Source organism: Ceratotherium simum, chromosome X (genome assembly GCF_057802395.1).
Source record: "Ceratotherium simum simum isolate JZ-2026a chromosome X, ASM5780239v1, whole genome shotgun sequence".
NCBI classification, from domain to species: Eukaryota; Metazoa; Chordata; class Mammalia; order Perissodactyla; family Rhinocerotidae; genus Ceratotherium; species Ceratotherium simum.
In genome coordinates this window covers 127,807,730-127,825,673 of record NC_141940.1, presented here as the reverse complement: position 1 = coordinate 127,825,673, position 17,944 = coordinate 127,807,730, and the positions used below count along the sequence as shown (strand labels likewise).

Here is a 17,944-nt window from a genome sequence, read left to right as displayed (position 1 = left end):
CTATCCAGCCTGGCTCCGTTTCATCTCATCCAGGGCTTCAAAAAAGTGATGGAAGGGCTGGCCCCGTGGGTCCTCAGAATGATCCACCTCGAGATATAACTTTGATGAATACTAAACTGCCGTGGGGAAGAGGGAACAAGAGAGTCATTCTACGGAAGGCTTGTGGGAGACAGCAGGCTGGAATTGGACTTGTCTACTGAGGTGTTTAATTACCACAGGAGGGGTGGTGTCTCGAGGATCCGAGGGAAAGAAGGTGGGATCAGGCATCCGAGACCCAGCTGAGCTCACGCTTCTGTGTCCGGGCAGGTGTCTCAGACATGAAGGAGCTCAGGCGGCCAGCGTGCTGTGAGAACCTCTTAAACATTTCCCGGAGAGGAAGAGACGGATCCATAGAGGGCTCAGGAATGGTCAGCTGTGGAGGAAGGGCCACAGGTGAAAGTAAAGCCATTTAAATAAATAAATATAGACTCAACCCTAAACAGCTGGGGGAGTCGTGTTTTCAGCCCACAGAGCAGATATTAAAAAGCGGGATGACATAAAAAGAATATAAACAAGAAAAAGTGTTTTGGAGTATCTGCTTCACTCATCATCCCATCCTTCATCCCCACTCCCCTCTCTGTCCCATCGTTCCATCCTTCCATCTGTGACTAAGGGGTTGGAGGTGATTGACTTCTAAAGAAGTCTCTATGGCTTGAATATTCTCTGACGAGCTAGTGTCTCTAAAAAGGATGAAGTCATTACACTTTTAAAAGGGAGGGATGGTTCACAGGATCTGGAGTATATTTTATGATTTCACACTCCCAGGACGTCTTTGGAATTAATCATGCAGCATCACTGCCACCTGCCGGCCACACATTGAATTATCGACTCTGGGTTTTTCTATTTTGGGGAGCTGGAAATCAGTCTAACAAAAAAGGTTATTTTTATAAATCCCTATATATAACTGTAGAAGAGCTGGGTCTGGATCCTGGGATCCTTATTCCAAATGGCAGTCTTTGTATATAGAATGATGACAACAGTGTTGGTAACTAGGTCTCCATCTTCAAAAGTAAAGCTGAGGGGCCAGCCCCATGCCTTAGCGGTTAAGTGCGCTCGCTCCGCTACTGGCGGCCCGGTTCGGATCCTGGGCGCACACCGAAGCACTGCTTGTCCGGCCATGCTGAGGCCGCGCCCCACATACAGCAACTAAGAAAGATGTGCAACTATGACATACAACTATCTACTGAGGCTTTGGGGAGAAAAAGGGAAAAGAAGGAGGAGGATTGGCAATAGATATTAGCTCAGGGCCAGTCTTCCTCAGCAAAAAAAAAGAGGAGGATTGGCATGGATGTTAGCTCAGGGCTGATCTTCCTCACAAAAAAAAAAAAAAAAGTAAAGCTGAAAATATATTTGCATCTTCTCAGCCAAGTGTTTGGGTAGGGAAGTGTTGTAGTTAATGAAAAGGATATCTAATTCGCTTCCCATATAAATTTATGTATTAGAGAAATATGTTTGCCATTGAGCACCTTCTCAGCCAAAGGTTTGGGTAGGGAAATGTTGTAGATAATGAAAAGAATATCTAATTGACTTCCCATATACATTAACGTATTAGAGAATTATATTTGCTATTTAGCATCTCAGCCAAGGGTTTGGGTAGGGACGTGTTGTAGTTAATGAAAAGATTAGGGATGCTCTTCATTTGTATAAAGTTATTGGTGGTTTTTACTGTGGTTCAGAGTACAACTTTTTTTTATTATTTATTATTTATTTTATTATTTTTTAAGAAAACCTTTTGTGGAAGGATAGCATACATATAAAAAAGGACACTCTTACGTACTTCACAGAGTGAAAAAACCCAGTAGCCACAATCCAGACCCAGAAAATCACCGTACAGGACCCTTTGCATCCTGCCAATCACCAGAAAATGCTACCCTGACTTTGACTAGTCTAGCCTAGTTGTGAGCAATTTTGAGCTCCTTCTAAACGGAATCATACAGTTGGTATTTATGAGTCCGACCTCTTTCGCGTGATGTAGCTGTGAGATCCATCCGTCTTGCCGAGAGACTCCGTAGGTCATTCATTCTCATGGGCTGCCTATTATCGAATTGTATGAAGACACAATTTATTGATTAATGCTTCTGTTAATGGATGCTGGATAATTTTGGCTAGCACAGATAACACCGCCTGGAACAACCTTATGCATACATCTTGTTGCCTTTCTGTGTGCATATCTGGAGGGATTTGCTAGATCAAAGGGTATGCATGTGTGTATCTCTTCGTTTTAGTAGCTTCTGCCAAGGATTTTGCAAAGGGGTTGCACTCCCAGCCAGGTATGGGAGTTCTGGTTGCTTTGCGTCTTCATCGGCAGTCCACAGTGCCAATGAGCATGTGGGGCGTCTCCTTTGGGTCTTAATTTGCACAATGAGATGACTAAGGAAGTGCATATGAAGTTCATATGTGCATATGAAGCTTCTGCAAAGCCTCTTTTGGAAGCGCCCGTTCAAATGTTTTGAATATTTTTCTCCAGTGTTTCCTTTTTTTTTTTTTAAGGTTAGAGTCTTCATGATGTGTACACATTCCAGATGTAGGTTCTTTTTCAGTAGTATGGCAAATATTTTCTTCCACTGTGTTGCTCACCTTGTCAACCCCTCAATGGCATCCTGGGATGAATAGAGACCAGTTTATCAATATTTCCTTTATGAGTCGTATGTTTTGTTTGCTGCTTAGAGAGTCTGTCTCTAAACCCAGGTTGTGAAGGCAATCACCTTGGAGGTCTTACGGAATTTTTATTGTTTCCACTTTTTACGCTTACATCAGTAATCCGCCTGGGAGGGATGTTACACAATGAGTGAGTTTGGGGTCAACATCCATGGCCGTTCCACGTGGATCTATAGTTAACTCAGCACCGTTTATCGACAAAACTGTTATTTCCCCACTACCTCGTTGTGTTTCCTTTGCCGTCAATCAAGCGCCCACATGTGGGCAGACCTATTTTCAGATTCTCTGTTCCTTTGTTTTATTTTCCCCTTTTTGCACCAGTAACATCTTGTCACGATACCATGGCTTTAAAATGTCTCATGACCCGTCATGCAAGGACTGCACTGTTTTTTTTTCTCCCTGCCTCTTTCAGTCCCTTTAAATTACCACATGATATATGGGTGATGGGTAATAACCAGACTACTGGGGATGAACACGATGCAGCTATACAGAATCTGAAATATAATAGTGTGCACCTGAAATTACACAGTCTTGTAAGACAATAGGACCTCGATAAATGAATTAAATAAAAAAAATAAGAATTTGACTGTCACTCAAAGAAAAATTTCCATATGAATATTAGAATCAGGTTGGCGGGGTCTTGAAAAAAACCTTCTGGAATTTTGACTGGGATTGCGTTGAATCTATAGCTTAGTTTTAGGAGGATGAATATCTTCAAAGTATCGAGGCTTCTATTCTATGAACTTGAGTCTTAAATGTTTGTTGCTTTGGTAGCAATCTGATGTATTTCTTATATACATATATTTATTATATATATATGTAATATATATAATGTATATATATAATATGTGTATGATATATGGTATATGTATTTGTAATGTATATATAATATATAATATGCAATATATGTGTATATATAATGTATATTTGTAATATATATAATATTTATATAATATGTAATATATGTGTATATACAATGGTTTTTTTTTTTTTAAAGATTTTATTTATTTATTTTTCCCCCAAAGCCCCAGCAGATAGTTGTATGTCATAGTTGCACATCCTTCTAGTTGCTGTATGTGGGACGCGGCCTCAGCATGGCCAGAGAAGCGGTGTGTCGGTGCGCGCCCGGGATCCGAACCCGGGCCGCCAACAGCGGAGCGTGCGCACTTAACCGCTAAGCCATGGGGCTGGCCCTACAATGTTTTTTATATACATATATATATATCTGGTCTAGCGTCTTTAGTTGTTTTTTTGCGGGAGACTTACTGTGAAACAGGTAGCTTCACCAATTGCTGAAAGTGGAAAAATCCCTCTTTGGTTCTTGGACATATTGGTAGATGCATATTTTTAGCTTCCTCCGGCAGTAACAACTTTCACAAGACTGCAGCGGGTGAGGCACAGGAGAGCTCCCTTTTATCTGTTCTAAATTTACCTTGCCGGGTCTCGTGTTTGCGCATTCTGCGTCTATTGTGTCTCCCTTCCCTGCACAGCCTGGCTTTGTGCTGTGCGCTCTCTGGTTCCCCTTTCCAGACAGAGTCCTGTTTTATAAGCCTCTTTCCGTCCTTCAGTCTCTCTCTCCTTTGAGCCAAGAATCCTCTGAATTGTTTCCAGTTTCCGTCTCTCTTTAGAGGTGACCTGAACTTCTGGCAGCTGGTCAGGGGGATGAATCAGCGAAATCGTTATTATCCAAAAGCCAAAAATAAACGCGTCTCGCACAAGTCACATTTCATGGACGTGCGTGCGTAAGCCTGCCAACAATGATCTGAAAGGCTGGCTTTGCACCGTTGTTGTTAAAATCTCGTCTCAGAGTTCTCCATGCTTTCCGCACACGGCCATGTGAAGAAGGAAGTACCTATTTGTTGCCAGTAACAATAAGCGGAATATTTATTATTAACTTTTCAGTTTATATTTCAATTGTAACGTTCATTGTTTTTAAACGAGCCTGCAGGTCTCGTTAAGAAATGTCAACACGAGTTGACTGAACTTCTCGTCCTGCGTAAGTTCAATTTGTGGGATTCCAGCACATCTATAGAAGACAAACTAGGAAGCTGTAGGATTATTGCATCATTTCTTATCGAATACGTAACCCTGAGGTAGATCCCTTCCGGGGGAGGATACTGTTTCATGATGCCCACGTGGAATTTATTGATGTGTTCTTTGTCGAGAGAAATTGAGATGACAAAATTGGCATTTTCCTTAAGTGGATTCGACTAATCTTTTTGAGATTACTCAGATCTGTTGGCACATACCATTTGCCAGGCTAATTGCTTCGCTCGTCCATCCCAACAAATCTCTGCGCTGCATAAATCCAAGAAGCTTATGAGGGTCATTTAGCAACCAGCGATGGGCGCCCGATAAAAAGGAGCTGCTATTAGCCTGGTTTTTAATGTTTTGGATAACTTTATCATTTTGCCTTACACCATAATTATTAGAACTTAATTTTATTTTTGGATTTTACATCCGTAATCAAGATCTGGAAGAAGGAGCCTGTATTTTAATGTGCACTACTAAGTTTAGGAGATAGAAAAACCGAAAGTAAAAAAAGCAAATTTGTGATTACTGTGTTACCTTTTACATTTTAAATATTTTTTAATGAATTTCACCAATAATGACTTGTTTTTGGGAGGTGTCCAGTTTTTACAACGAACTTATTTCAGCTCCTTCATATTCTGCTTGGCTTCTGCCTCAGGACATTTGTACGTGCAGCCCTGATTTTCTCAGCTTCTTCTTTTTCTTGCCCCGTCTCTACTCGTTCTCCATTATTTCCTCCTGCTCATCCTTCAGATGTTCCCCCTTCAGGAGTACTGCCTCTTCCTGACAAGGTCGATGTGACCTTGATAAAGCTACTCTCCATTCTCCACAATTTTCCTTCATAGAGTTTCTCCCGGCTTGTCATTCTAGAGGGTTTATTTGTCGAATATCCAGCTTTCTCCTATAACAGGAAGCTGCGTGCTGGGTGGGGCTCATACCGTGGAGCCCACTTTTTGGTCTTCATACCTACCTCTCAATGACTATGTGTTGAATCTGCATAAATCCGTGCCTCCGTTAACACAGGAACCAACTGGACTTTCTCCAAAACAGGAGTGCTGGGGTTTAGGAGCTGCCGGGTTCCACCTCAGGTCAACTCACTCAAAATCGCTGGGGCTGTGGCCCAGGAATCTGCATTCTTAGGGTTGAGACTCACTTGGGTCTGCCTGCACAGACGTTGTGTTGACGCCCAACCCAGCCCGCCCATGTATTTCTGCAACGTGTGTGCAGTGAGGGTGGGCACAGATGTCCATGTTCTCTAGTCTCTGTGGCTGACACTCATTAGGTTCATTGCAGGAGTTTCTGGACCTTTTCTAGCCCCCCGCCTGTGGGCACAGGCTTCGTCCTTGACCCCGAGTTCATCAGGGTAGGCTAGCTGCTGTACCAAGAGTCCCCAGATATGCAGAAGTCTATTTCTTGTTGGTGTGGCAGTCGGCTGGGGTGGAGAAGGCACCCTTTGCCCCCTGCGGTCATCGAGGGTCCGGGGTCCTCCCGCTATTCTGCTTCATCTTCTTCTGGGGCAGCTCTTCTCCACTGTGCTGCCCGAGAGAGAATTAGAGTCTCACGTTGAAGCCAGCCACGCACACGTAACGCATTAAGTTGTCTCCTACGCATCTGGGATGGTCTTAGCTATGGGCCATCCTTGGGCGCGTTGACAAAATAGCCACTCGAATCGTTTTTGGCGGAGTTTCATTTTCTGGTGGGACCCTAGTTGAAATAGGTTGGAAGGACCTTGCTTTTCTCCTGACTTGTGGGGACAGAGGGTTGGAAAAGGGTACCTTGGTTCTCACTGGGGGTGACATATCACATCTTCTCGATACTGTGGGTGAGAATGAGTCACACAGCCCCACTGAGATGCAAGGAGACCAGCACGGGAGTTAGGTGGATGTGAGCTCGAGTTGGAGAAGCAGACACGGGCGTTGGTGAGCAGTCCCTCTCTACCCCACGCCTATTCCTTCTGAAGTTGCATCTGCCTCGTGGAGGCAGAAAAAACCAGATGGGATGTTTTCAATGAAGCCGCGTTCCTTTGCACGAAGGTTTGTTTTTGCTAATTCATTTATGCTCTCTCTTTATGACAGACAATGGGTTGGCTTGAAATTGAGATTCCACTAGAGTGATGGGTGACCCATTGTCACCACCCTCTCCTGCATGCACAGACTTCACAGAGACCCCAACCCCCTTGGTACCCCTCACTTATGCTTCTTCAGTACGTCTGTCTCAGTCACGGCTCTTTTTTTTTTTTCAGTGTGTCTGTGTCCCATGAGTACCAAGGAAGATGCGTCTATTTATTATCCAGGCGGATAAGGTCCCTTATCCGCCATCATTGTATTTTCTGTTGGCCATTAGTTCATTCTCTTTTATCCTGCTTTAGGAAGAATTAGAGAAGAAAAAGATGCAACATCAATATGGCGTATATATCTCCCTTTGTTTAAAATCCTTGGTACAACTTTGGACCCATGATTAATATCAATATTTAAGGATTATGAATTTCCCTTTTTTCCCTCAATTTACCCTCTTCTGTTAGCATCCATCCTCAGAAGATTGAACCCAGATACTTTTACTCTCCTGAAAGACTTAGTAAAGTGCTTCCATAGGCGTTCGATACAAGCTAATTGAATCTCTCTCTGAAAAGTTGACTTTGGTACCTGGCGTAAGAACTTTTAGCCTCTCATCTTATGTGAGAAATGGTGGGTGGCTCAGAAAAAGCCAGGAGTGGGAAAGCTCCCCGTGTAGGCTTTGCAGAAATGCTATCTAGCATGACCTGTCCACCGGATCTTATTTTCCCCGGAAAAAGAGTTCTCTGTTGTTTTGGTTCAGACTGCCGTTCTCTGAAGCCCGCCACAGACTAACGGTGGAATGGTTGTGTTTCTAGCAGCCAGCGGATGAAGCAGAAGGTGGCCCATCTGAGGAAACCTTGGAACGGAGCCAGGAGCCCCCTGTGGAGGTCGCCAGGGACCCCAGTCCTCAGGATGCGTTGGAGGTGGTATCCTGCTGGATAATATCCGCCATCCCTGGGGCCGGCCACACACACGCACACCAGTTATCCCAATTTCCAGCTTAACTTTGTTGAAATGAGAGTCCGTCTGTCTCTCTTGGTGCCTCCAATCCATCTGTCTATCTGGGTTGCTTGGTCCACTCTCTTGCCAGTCCTTAATAACTATGCTCTTTCTCTCTGCACAAGCTGTTCCTCAAAAGTTAATTCACGTAAAGTGGAGGGGCTGTGCTGTGTCTTCCTGTAGAGTGAGCATGGAAACCAACACACAGTGATCTGTTGTCTGAAATGAAGCTGGGAAATCAAAGCTGGGAAATTTGGGGGTGAACGTTTTAACCCAAATGGAGCATGCAACGATTTCTTCTTTAAGAGGGGAATGAAAGATGCATTCCTCCTGTCTCTTCATCTTATGGATGTTCTCCTCTTGAACTTCATTCTCTCTGGGGATGCATTTAGTGAAAGTGATTGCTAATTTTTTTCCACCAATGGTCTAATAACATCTTTGGGTCTTTAAGTAGTAGCAAATAGATCTGGGTGTTAAGCCTGTGATGAAAGTTAATATTGAACATGTATCTTAGTCTGTTCTGGCTGCTATAACAAAAATACCATACGCTGGGTGGTTTATTAAAAATAGAAATTTATTTCTCCCCGTTCTGGAGGCTGGGAGATCTAGGCACTAAGATCTAAGATCAAGACAGCAGCAGATTTGGTGACTGGTGAGGACCCTCTACCTAATTCATAGATGGCATCTTCTCTGCGTGCTCACATGGTGGAAGGGATGGGAGCTCTCTGGGGTCTCTTTATAAGGACACTAATCTCATTCATGGGAGCTCCACCCTTATGACCCAATCACCTCCCAAAGGCCCCACCTCCTTATACCATCTCCTGGGGGTTAGGTTTCAACATATGAATTTGGAGGGGGACACAAATGTTCCATTTATGGCAGCACATATTTGGATTACAGCCTGCTAGATAGTAAATATTTCAATGTGCATGACACCTTTACCAGCATTTCCCCTCAGGGAGAATAGGAACACTGTTTCTTACTTCTACTTTGTCCTTCTACAAAATGCCAGATGCAGGATTTTGAATTTATTTCTAGAGCTGTTGGAGACAGGGCTTCTTCTGAAACTCCACTGCTGGCATATGGAATGGGGGCTTGCTCTTCTTCGTGGTCAGCCTCTGTATGATGATTTTGAGGCTCCACGAATTGGTTATTAGTGGGTGACGTGGTGTGGGATGGGTGTTGGGCAAGCTTTGACAGCTCAGCCGTGTGGTGGGCGAGTTCACGACCTTCTCTGAGCATCCGTGAGATGGAGACGGGGGTGCCCGCCTCACAGAGCTGGCGGGATTCCATCAGAGAGTGGTCTGGACAGAACCCTTGTTAGCGCCTGGCTCATAAACATGAGCTCCAGTCCCACCCCCAAGGATGCTCCCGGCGGATGGCACCAAGGATATCCCCGCCTCCTGGGGATGCACACGGCTGGGAGGGCGTCCCGGTCAGGTGGGTGCTGTGAACACCAGGACGCAGACTCTCAGTGGTTCATTCGCTCAACTGAGGCGCGTTGACTTGTGTGTCCACTGTACTGTGGACGACGCTTATTTAGTATTTTGTATAATACCCTGTTTCGTAAAATCGAGGGATTTTGTTGTTTTCTCAGACACTGACCTCCTTTCCTTATCACGGACGATGCTTGCACCATGCTGTTTTCTGCAGAGAGCTAGTTTAGGATGTGGTGCGATGGGTCCCCTTGATTCCAGAAAGTTTTTTTTCCCAGGAATTTACTGAGCCCAAATCCAAGAGATTCAATTTCCTTGACCAACAGGATGGCTATGATTGAATAATAAGTATGGGAATGAGTGTAGAAAGGAGAACCTTATATGTAAAAACTCTTCAAAACCAGCATGGCAAATAATCAGAGGAAAAAACCATATGCCCAGTGGCATGGAAGCTATAATTTAACTATCTGGCGTCCAGTATCTTTCTCCACATACATACATCTGGGGAATACCGGAGTCAAGCACTTTATAAGTAAGCATTATCAAGTTAACTTTATATATATATATATATACTTATATATATATATACATATATACGTATATATGTAATATATAATATTACATATACATACAGTATATAATATGTAATACAAATATGTATATATATACACATACATGTATACACACAACTTTATATATATATACACATACATACAAATATATATATGAATTCTTATCATATGCATATGTTTAAGTCTTTTCCTAATTCCTGGTAAGAAATTTGTAGAGCAAATGTCTTTATTATTGTTGTCGACCCACCTGAGTACCTACCAAATGTAAGATGTGTGTGTGTGTGTATGCACATGTGTGTATTTATATGTTCTCTCCAATGTATCCCTTAAGAATATAGAAACCCTGCCATAGCAAGAAGAAAACCATTTAACTTACTATTTAAATGGTCTTGCCAAGCAGTCCAGAATATCATAGGTTTTATTTACGTAAGGTGAAAATTCTCTTCGTTTCACCTAGTTTGGTTATATATGGCAATGCAATCATTGAGATTTTGGTGGGTGGAAGTAATCAACGTTGGTGTGTGTGTAAAATGGTTTAGTGGCTGGAAATTAAAATACTTCTTAGGAAAGAGTGAACACGTACAGTTATAATTTATAAAATTTCAAAAAACTTAGGCAAAAAAAGCATCTTCTTAGAAGAATATCATATTACATTCGGCATGTGTTTTGTATGTTTTAAAAGCAAAGTGCTGAAGATCAGCATCCTCTCTGAGAAACCGAGATTGCTAAACCAGACGGATGCGTTAGGCATCTGCCAGTCTTTGACGGACAGCTTCTAAAAGCATCTCCTGTTGGCTTCCCTTTCCTAGGTTGACCTGGCTGTCTCCATTTCCGAGATTTCTATTCAAGAAAAGGTCAAGGAGCTGAGTCCGGAGGAAGACAGGAGGAAATGGGAGGAGGGGCACGTCGATTACATGGGGAAGGACGCGTTCGCCCGCATCCAGGAGAAGCTGGACCGGTTTCTGCAGTAACCCAGGACGTTGGGTTGCGTTGTGAGTGGTCAGACAGTCTTCTGTTGCCTGGTCCTGTTCCGTGGACGTCTCTGGTCCTTTCAGAGGGAAAAGGTGTCCAACTATGTGCCTCTGTTTATGGTTGACCAACTCAAGTGCCTCACAAAAATAATGTAGACCATAAAAAACCCAGCTTGAAGCCCACGGCTGATCCAAGCTACCTGTGCCTTCTTGGCTTCCTCAGCTGAGAGGTCCATTGTTCTTTTCACACTGTCAGCTAAAGGGAGCAGGAATAGACTTCTGGTAGACCCTTGATAACGGCCTCGTCTTGCTCGAAGGGACTCGGAAATGCCACCTTGGACAGGTTCACTGTGTCCTTCCTACGTAGAGTTAGACGCTACCGCACGTCTTCTTCCATGGCCAAGCTAATAACACAAGAATGTGTATTCGGTACCTTGGGAACCCTCCAGAGTGCCAAGTCCTTTCCTTGAGGACGAAGCAGACATCCAGACATCTCGAGGGTGACTCATTTAGACTTGGAGAAGCGTGTCTGAGAAATGGCACGGCCGTTGTTTCTCTTCTGCCAAACTCAACGGGACCTCAGAGTGCTGTTGACAGATGCCCAATTTGGGAAACGCCAGAGGTGTTTGGAAGAAAGACTCGAGCTGGCTTGGTTTACCTCCGTGATACTTGATTGCTCTTGGCTGGGCCTCACTACCTCAGTTCTCAATAATGTATCTCGTTGCTGTGCTCTCCAAGCCATCTCGACTCAGCTCTTTTCGGAGACTTCTCAGTTTTATGAGACTCAGAAGTTCCCAGTTTGCTCCACGGGAAAGCCTTATCTTCAGAAGTCTCGTAATTTTGTGAATTGATGCACTGTGCTGAGGGGTCACTCTTTATGGCCACCACGGTTAAAAACGGGGTTCGCCGTAGTAAAGAGAGGGAAGTGCGGTATTTTCCAGGTTTGAATGGTTGGTTTCTCTTGCACGGACGGTCGGGAAGCAAAGGGTTAATTGAACGCACGTTTGGAAGACGGTGAGAGGGCTGTGTTAAAATTCAGAGGATGCATTTGGCCACATTTTACGTCACGTGGAGCCGGTTAGCCTTTTGGGATCTCTGGGTGGACCTGGGGCAGCCGTTGTGGTGTTTGCTTGTGCAAGGTGTGAGTTGTGGAGGGGTTGTTTCTCTTGGCGTCTGGGTGGTTAATGATCCAAAGTCTTGCTTGGAATCACACATATGGTGCTTCCGGGGCTCATTGATAATAGCCATATGGACACAGCCTTGGGGGGGTGGGGGGCATCATCAACCATCAGGGAAAAATCATGAAAATCGTTCCAGGAAAAGAACGTCGGTGCTCTGTGCTGTGTTGTCTGCCTATGGAAAACAGAAGCCACAGTCTGACCAACTGGAGAGGGAATATTCCAGATGGAGAATGCGTGAGTCTGCTTCAGCTTCTCTGCAGGCGAGAATTCGAGTTTACGCTCACTGGTTCGTTGGCTTCTGTTGTGGATCCTAGTGACAGTTGTCACATTTGCACGCATGCTAACGCGTTTCTGTTAACATTTTACAATGGAAAGGTGGTCTGCCTCCTGGTGTGGGTTTGCACGTGTTCTGAGCGATCAGAATAATATTTTATACGTAACAGAGGGAAGGGATGCGGCTGGCTTTGTCCTGCGGTCAATTTAAATGACCAAATCGGTTTTTCAGGATTGATAGTCCCAGTAAGATGTGTAGAAATGCTACGTCTCGCCCTCTGGAGTCTCATAAGGTCTTTCCAGGGAAGCTGCCCATCTTCCCAGCATTGGCTTCTCAATTTCACTCATTCATTCGTCCATTCATGCATCCACCACATGGTCATTGAGGTCTCTATATGGCGGGCACTGTGACATGTGCTGAATCGATATATGAGAAGTTCAGGAACTTGTTGATGACTTCTGAATAACATCCGTATAAGGGGTATAATCCTTTGTTATTTCCTGAAGAAGCCAATGCCACAATCTGTGCTGTGTAATATTAGGACTACAGAGTTATGTAAGCTGAGCCCCCGAGAGATGTGATCTGATGCCTACTATCACTAATTGTTTGGTACATAGAAAAGAGGTTTTTTTCTAGGTTTTTCTGTTCTAGAAATGTTATTGAATTATTATTTGGGGGCAGGAGGTAATGGCATGGGGAGGAAAAACGTTTCTGGAGATATTGACTTGGCCAGGTGGGTGAAGGTGTGTAGATTTAGAGAAACAGAGTATAGTATTTTTGTTCCTCAGAGTTGTTTGGTCACATCATGCTGGAGCCATGGTCGGGGACTTGAATGGATGCCAACAGTCCTCGTGCTAATGATGGGTTTCGGTGTGGAACTGCACACAAGCTGAAGCAGAATGGGGTTTCTTTTTTTTTTGTCTTTAAATATTTTTTTAAATTATTTTATTGAGGTCACATTGGCTTACAACATTGTGTAATTTCAGGTGTACATTTTTAACAGTTTCTGTGTAGACTGCATTGTGTTTATCACCAATAGTCTAGTTTTTATCTGTCACCATACATGTGTGCCCTTTACCCCGTTTGCCCACCCCCCCCACCCCCATCCCCTATGGTAACCACTTGTCTGTTCTCTTTGTCCATGTGTTAGTTTATCTTCCTCATCTGAGTGAAATCATATGGTGTTTGTCTTTCTCTGTCTGGCTTATTTCGCTTAAGGTAATACCCTCAAGGGCCGTCCATGTTATCAGAAAGAGCAAAATTTTGTCTTTTTCACGGCTGAGTAGTATTCCATTGTGTGTATATACCACATCTTCTTTATCCAATCATCAGTTGATGGGCACTTGGGTTGCTTCCATGTCTTGGCTATTGTGAATGATGCTGCAGTGAACATAGAGGTGCATAAGTCTCTTTGAATTGTCGATTTCATGTTCTTTGCATAAATACCCAGTAGTGGAATAGCTAGGTATTTCTATTTTTAATTTTTTGAGAAATCTCCATACTGTTTTTCATAGTGGCTGCACCAGTTTGCATTCCAGATTGGAGTTTCTTTCTGTCAACCACTCCTGAATTAGGAAAAGCAGACCCGTGACCCTTTCTGATTTCATAGATCTCTGCTCTTTAGAGTATAATGCTGTTTGTACGGATCAGAACACTGGCTTAGGTTTCAAACCGGAAAGTCTTACATCCCAGCTCTTTCCATCACCCTGAGAAGCAAAATTGGAGTATTCTTTCTTGGCACAAACACCTGTTGAAACACTGTGGTGTAGCTCCGATTACACCTCGTATATGGAATTCTGTATCAGACTTTGCAGATAAAACACATTTTCTTTTAAGTTTAGGAGCACAAAAGGTACTAGAGATATTTTAAAGACAGCACCAGTTGTTAACCAAGATTATGAGCAGAAGGAATCAGCAATTTATAATAATTATAAATGTTTATAAACTTTATAAATTCTCAATTTATAATATTCCCTCTCAATTTATAAAATTTATAAGTTAAATATTATATTTAATGTAATAATAGAATCCTCCAGAAAAAAATGGATGATTAAGAGACTATCAGGTTATGAGTCAGCTAGGTTACACACCTGTCATGTAGCTGGGTACCTTGAAGAGACATTTAGCATTGAGACCTTGAGAATGTGGCATTTAACAAATTTAACTTCTGTAAGAAGAGAACCTGTGAAAGTATTTGAGGATCTCCCACATTTTAAGGTTGCACCGTAGTTAGCTTCCCCAGAGAAGTGAAGAATCATCGAATCAGCAGGAGATTATGTCCCCGGCTGGATTTGTACCCTCATCTCTTTTTGGAATCCTGTCTTCATCGCTGCCTCCTGGCCGGATTAAGTCTGAGTCTCGGTTACTTGGCCTCGGCTCAAGAAGAACACAGACGCTGAATTGTTGTTCTGCACTCTGCTTAGTAATTTTGCATTCAAGTGGGTTTCTTCCATTGAAGTGGGTCGGTTGAGAATGAAGAAACACAGGCCAGCCAGAATTTATAGCAGAGTCTGCAGAGCGTCTGGGAAGACCCAATCTTGGTGGGTGCGTTTTTTTTGGAAGCTGACTGTTGGCGGCTGGCAGAGCAGCCGGTCTGGGCACTGTGCCCTTAAGGAGACCACGGAGAGCATCAGAGAAGACGGGTGTCTGCCGTTTAGGGATTCTCCAGGAGCCTTTGTGAGTTTGGCCATGGGGTAGCGTCCCCGTATTGCAGGTTGTCCCTGAGAAACGGCCCCCCATCAGCACCACACTTGAGTTGGGCCAGGTTTCCATCATTTCCATCCATTCTGATGACCGTCACCTTTAACCCCAAGTTGACATCCATTCAGGGTCTCTCCTTGGGTGAAGAATATTCTGCTCCCTTTCTGGAGGCATCCCCATCTTCCTGATGTCTGACACTTTTTCTTGGAGAGGCTGACCATTGATATGGAAGTCGTGGAATAGTTGATATTTGCAATGCTGTGATAAAACATTTGCGGTCATGTCCCCCAATGAAACGTGTCTTCTGTCTCAGTGTGGGATCTTTATGCTAGCAGCCAACTCACCTGGATTGCTTGTGCAAAATGACGAAGGTGGGGTGAGCGTGTGGGGAGGGTCAGAAATAAGGGCAAAATTGGAGAGCTGGCATGGTCAAGACGCAAGACCAAGAACCCCCCGTGGGACCAGGCGGTGGTTTTCTCAGAGAGATGCTGCCACCAGCCCAGTCTGGAGCCAGGAAGCACACAGGATGAGCCTCCCTGGTCCTCCTTGGCTGCCCTTGGCTGTGGAGGGCAGGACATCTGGATTTACCGTCCCATCTTGTGCCCTGAGGGGAAGAGGGGACGCAAAGCAGTGTTGGGTGCTGGTAGCCAAAGATGGCGGAGAGATTGTTGAGCAAAAGGAAGAAGAAGCCAGGTTCCTCCTTCATTGTTGTTCATCCAGAGCAGGACGTTGCGTTTCTCATACACTAATGGCTAACTTGGCGTAACGCCCCGAGATACTGAATTGCGCAAGATCCGCAAGTGCTGTGGGAATGGAAGGGGCGGTAATCTCTAAAGCATTTAGAGCAGCGTCTGGACACGTCAAAGACTTAAGAAATGGTGGCCTCTGTCATCATGATTTTTACCCTGAGGCCACTTCCAGGCTCGGCGAGAAAGGTTGAAATTAATTACCGATGTGTGGCTGGGACGAGCATGGGGATGGGGTCGGCCATGCCTGTGCCATTTGTTATTGGTGAATTTGGAGACCCATCCTCAGAGCCACGTCCTTGAAAGCTCGTGCCGTCCAACCGGCTGCTTTAGAACCTGTGGAAATAAACCGAAACCGCCCAAACGAGAAAAGCGGAGGCTGTTGATTCAGAGCTGGCCCCTAAAGGACACAGTGCAGGCGGAGGGCACAGATATGTGGTTTGGAATATGACAAGACGTGCCGTTCTGAGGAGAACACAGATGAGAATGGGGGAGTGTGAGGAGAGGGGGTCAGTGTGGGTGTGAGGGTTAATATCATGTGTTGACTTGACGGCCACAGGGTGTCTAGCTATTTGGTCAAACATTATTTCTGGATGAGATTAGCAGTTGAATTGGTGGGCGTGTAAAGCAGATTGCCCTCCTCACTGTGGGTGGGCCTCATCCAAGCAGTTGAAGGACTGAATACAATCAAAGGCTGAAAGAAAGAACTCTCTGCCTGATGGTTCTTGAGCTGGGACATCAGTGTTCTCCTGCCTTCGGACTCAGACTTAGACTGTAACTCACGCCATTGGCTCTCCTGGGTCTGCAGCTGGCTGATGGCAGATCTTAGGGCATGTTAGCCTCCATGATCATGTGAGAAAATTTCTCAAAATAAATCAATCTCATTTATCTATCTATATCATCTATCTATCTATCTATCTATCTATCTATCTATCTATCTATCTATGTATCATCTATCTCTCTATCTCTCTATCCATCTATCATCTATCTTTCTATCTATCAGTCATCTACCTATCTACATATATATATGCCCATCCTACTGGTTCTATTTCTCTGGAGAACCCAGACTAATACAGTGCACTAAGCAGGAGCCTTAATTTTGTTAATAATGGCGGTGGTTAGAAAAGGATATGCCAAATTCTTAGGAAAGGATATGCCACATCCCGAAGGCAAAAACAGGAAGAAATGTTTGATAAAAAGGTTATCTTTGTTTGTTTTTTTAGATTAAAAACATATAAAAATGAAACAACCCAAATGCCCATCATTGGATGAATTGATAAACATAATGTGGTCCATCCATACAATGGAATATTATACAACCAGGAAAAGGAGTGAAGCAGTAACACACACTATAATATGGGTGAACCCTGAAGATATGCTCAGTGAAATAAGTCAGACACAAAAGGCCACATAGTGTGTGATTCCATTTATACAAAATGTCCAAAACGGGCAAATCCATAGGCAGGAAGCAGATTAGTGGTTGCCAGGGGCTGGGGGAGGGAGGAATGGGAAGCTATTGGTTAATGGGTACAAAGTTTCTGTTTGAGGTGATGAAAAATTTTTGGAACTAGAAAGAGATCGTCATTGCACAAGATTGTGAATATAATTAATGCCACCAAATTGTACGCTGAAAAATGGTTTAAATGGCAAATTGTATGTTATATATATTTCACCATAATAAAAAAAAATGGAGGAGGAAATATGTGAAAGCCTTTTTTTCTACCCCTGTATGAATGAATGCTCCTGTTTTTATAAGATGTGACACCAAGAGATGCCTTTGAAAAAGATTCACTACCTATTTGTTGAATTCTATATTTCCAGGAACAACCCAATGAGATTCATTTCTTGCCCCAGAATGTAATCATGCTGCAGGATGGACAGTCTGCTGCCCTGGGTGTCGTAGGATCCTTGACTTAATTTAATCTTATCTGCAGAGGGGAGAAGGAACAGAGGGGTGGGGCTGGAGGGAGGTAAGGGGCCATGAGGTGAAGCCAGCATCCTACCTACCCCCTTCCAGGAATCTCCCTCTCTCTGTCCCCATTGGATGGCCCATGACCTCCATCTGGAGGATCAAACTTTAAAAACTTAAATTTTGTTGCGTTTATTGGTTCTTGATTTTTTTCTTCTGTGCTGGTGGCTCAGCAGGGATCAAAAAACAGTTTCCCATGTCGTATTATCAAGGAAGACCTCATGCAAACCCATCAGGTACATGTTGCAGTCGACACTGTGGCTGGAGGCTGGTGGACTGTTGGCGGATGCAGGCATGAAGGGGTAATCGGGGGA

The 17,944-nt window shown here is 43.9% G+C and overlaps 1 protein-coding gene across 4 annotated transcripts in view; it reads left to right on the top strand.

Moving 5' to 3' along the window:
* Nucleotides 1-17,358, top strand: part of LOC101406352 (glycogenin-2) — a 42,867-nt gene extending 25,509 nt beyond the window's left edge. For 2 of the 4 annotated variants that reach the window (XM_087426710.1, XM_087426711.1), the window contains exons 9-10: nucleotides 7,598-7,705; nucleotides 10,599-17,358. In XM_087426710.1, coding sequence (XP_087282836.1) covers nucleotides 7,598-7,705; nucleotides 10,599-10,760 — 270 coding nt within the window. In that variant the 3' untranslated portion in view covers nucleotides 10,761-17,358. The remainder of the gene's footprint in view (nucleotides 1-7,597; nucleotides 7,706-10,598) is intronic. The other 2 variants (XM_087426712.1, XM_014795532.2) reach the window with 2 other exon arrangements.
* The last annotated feature ends 586 nt before the right edge of the window (nucleotides 17,359-17,944 follow it).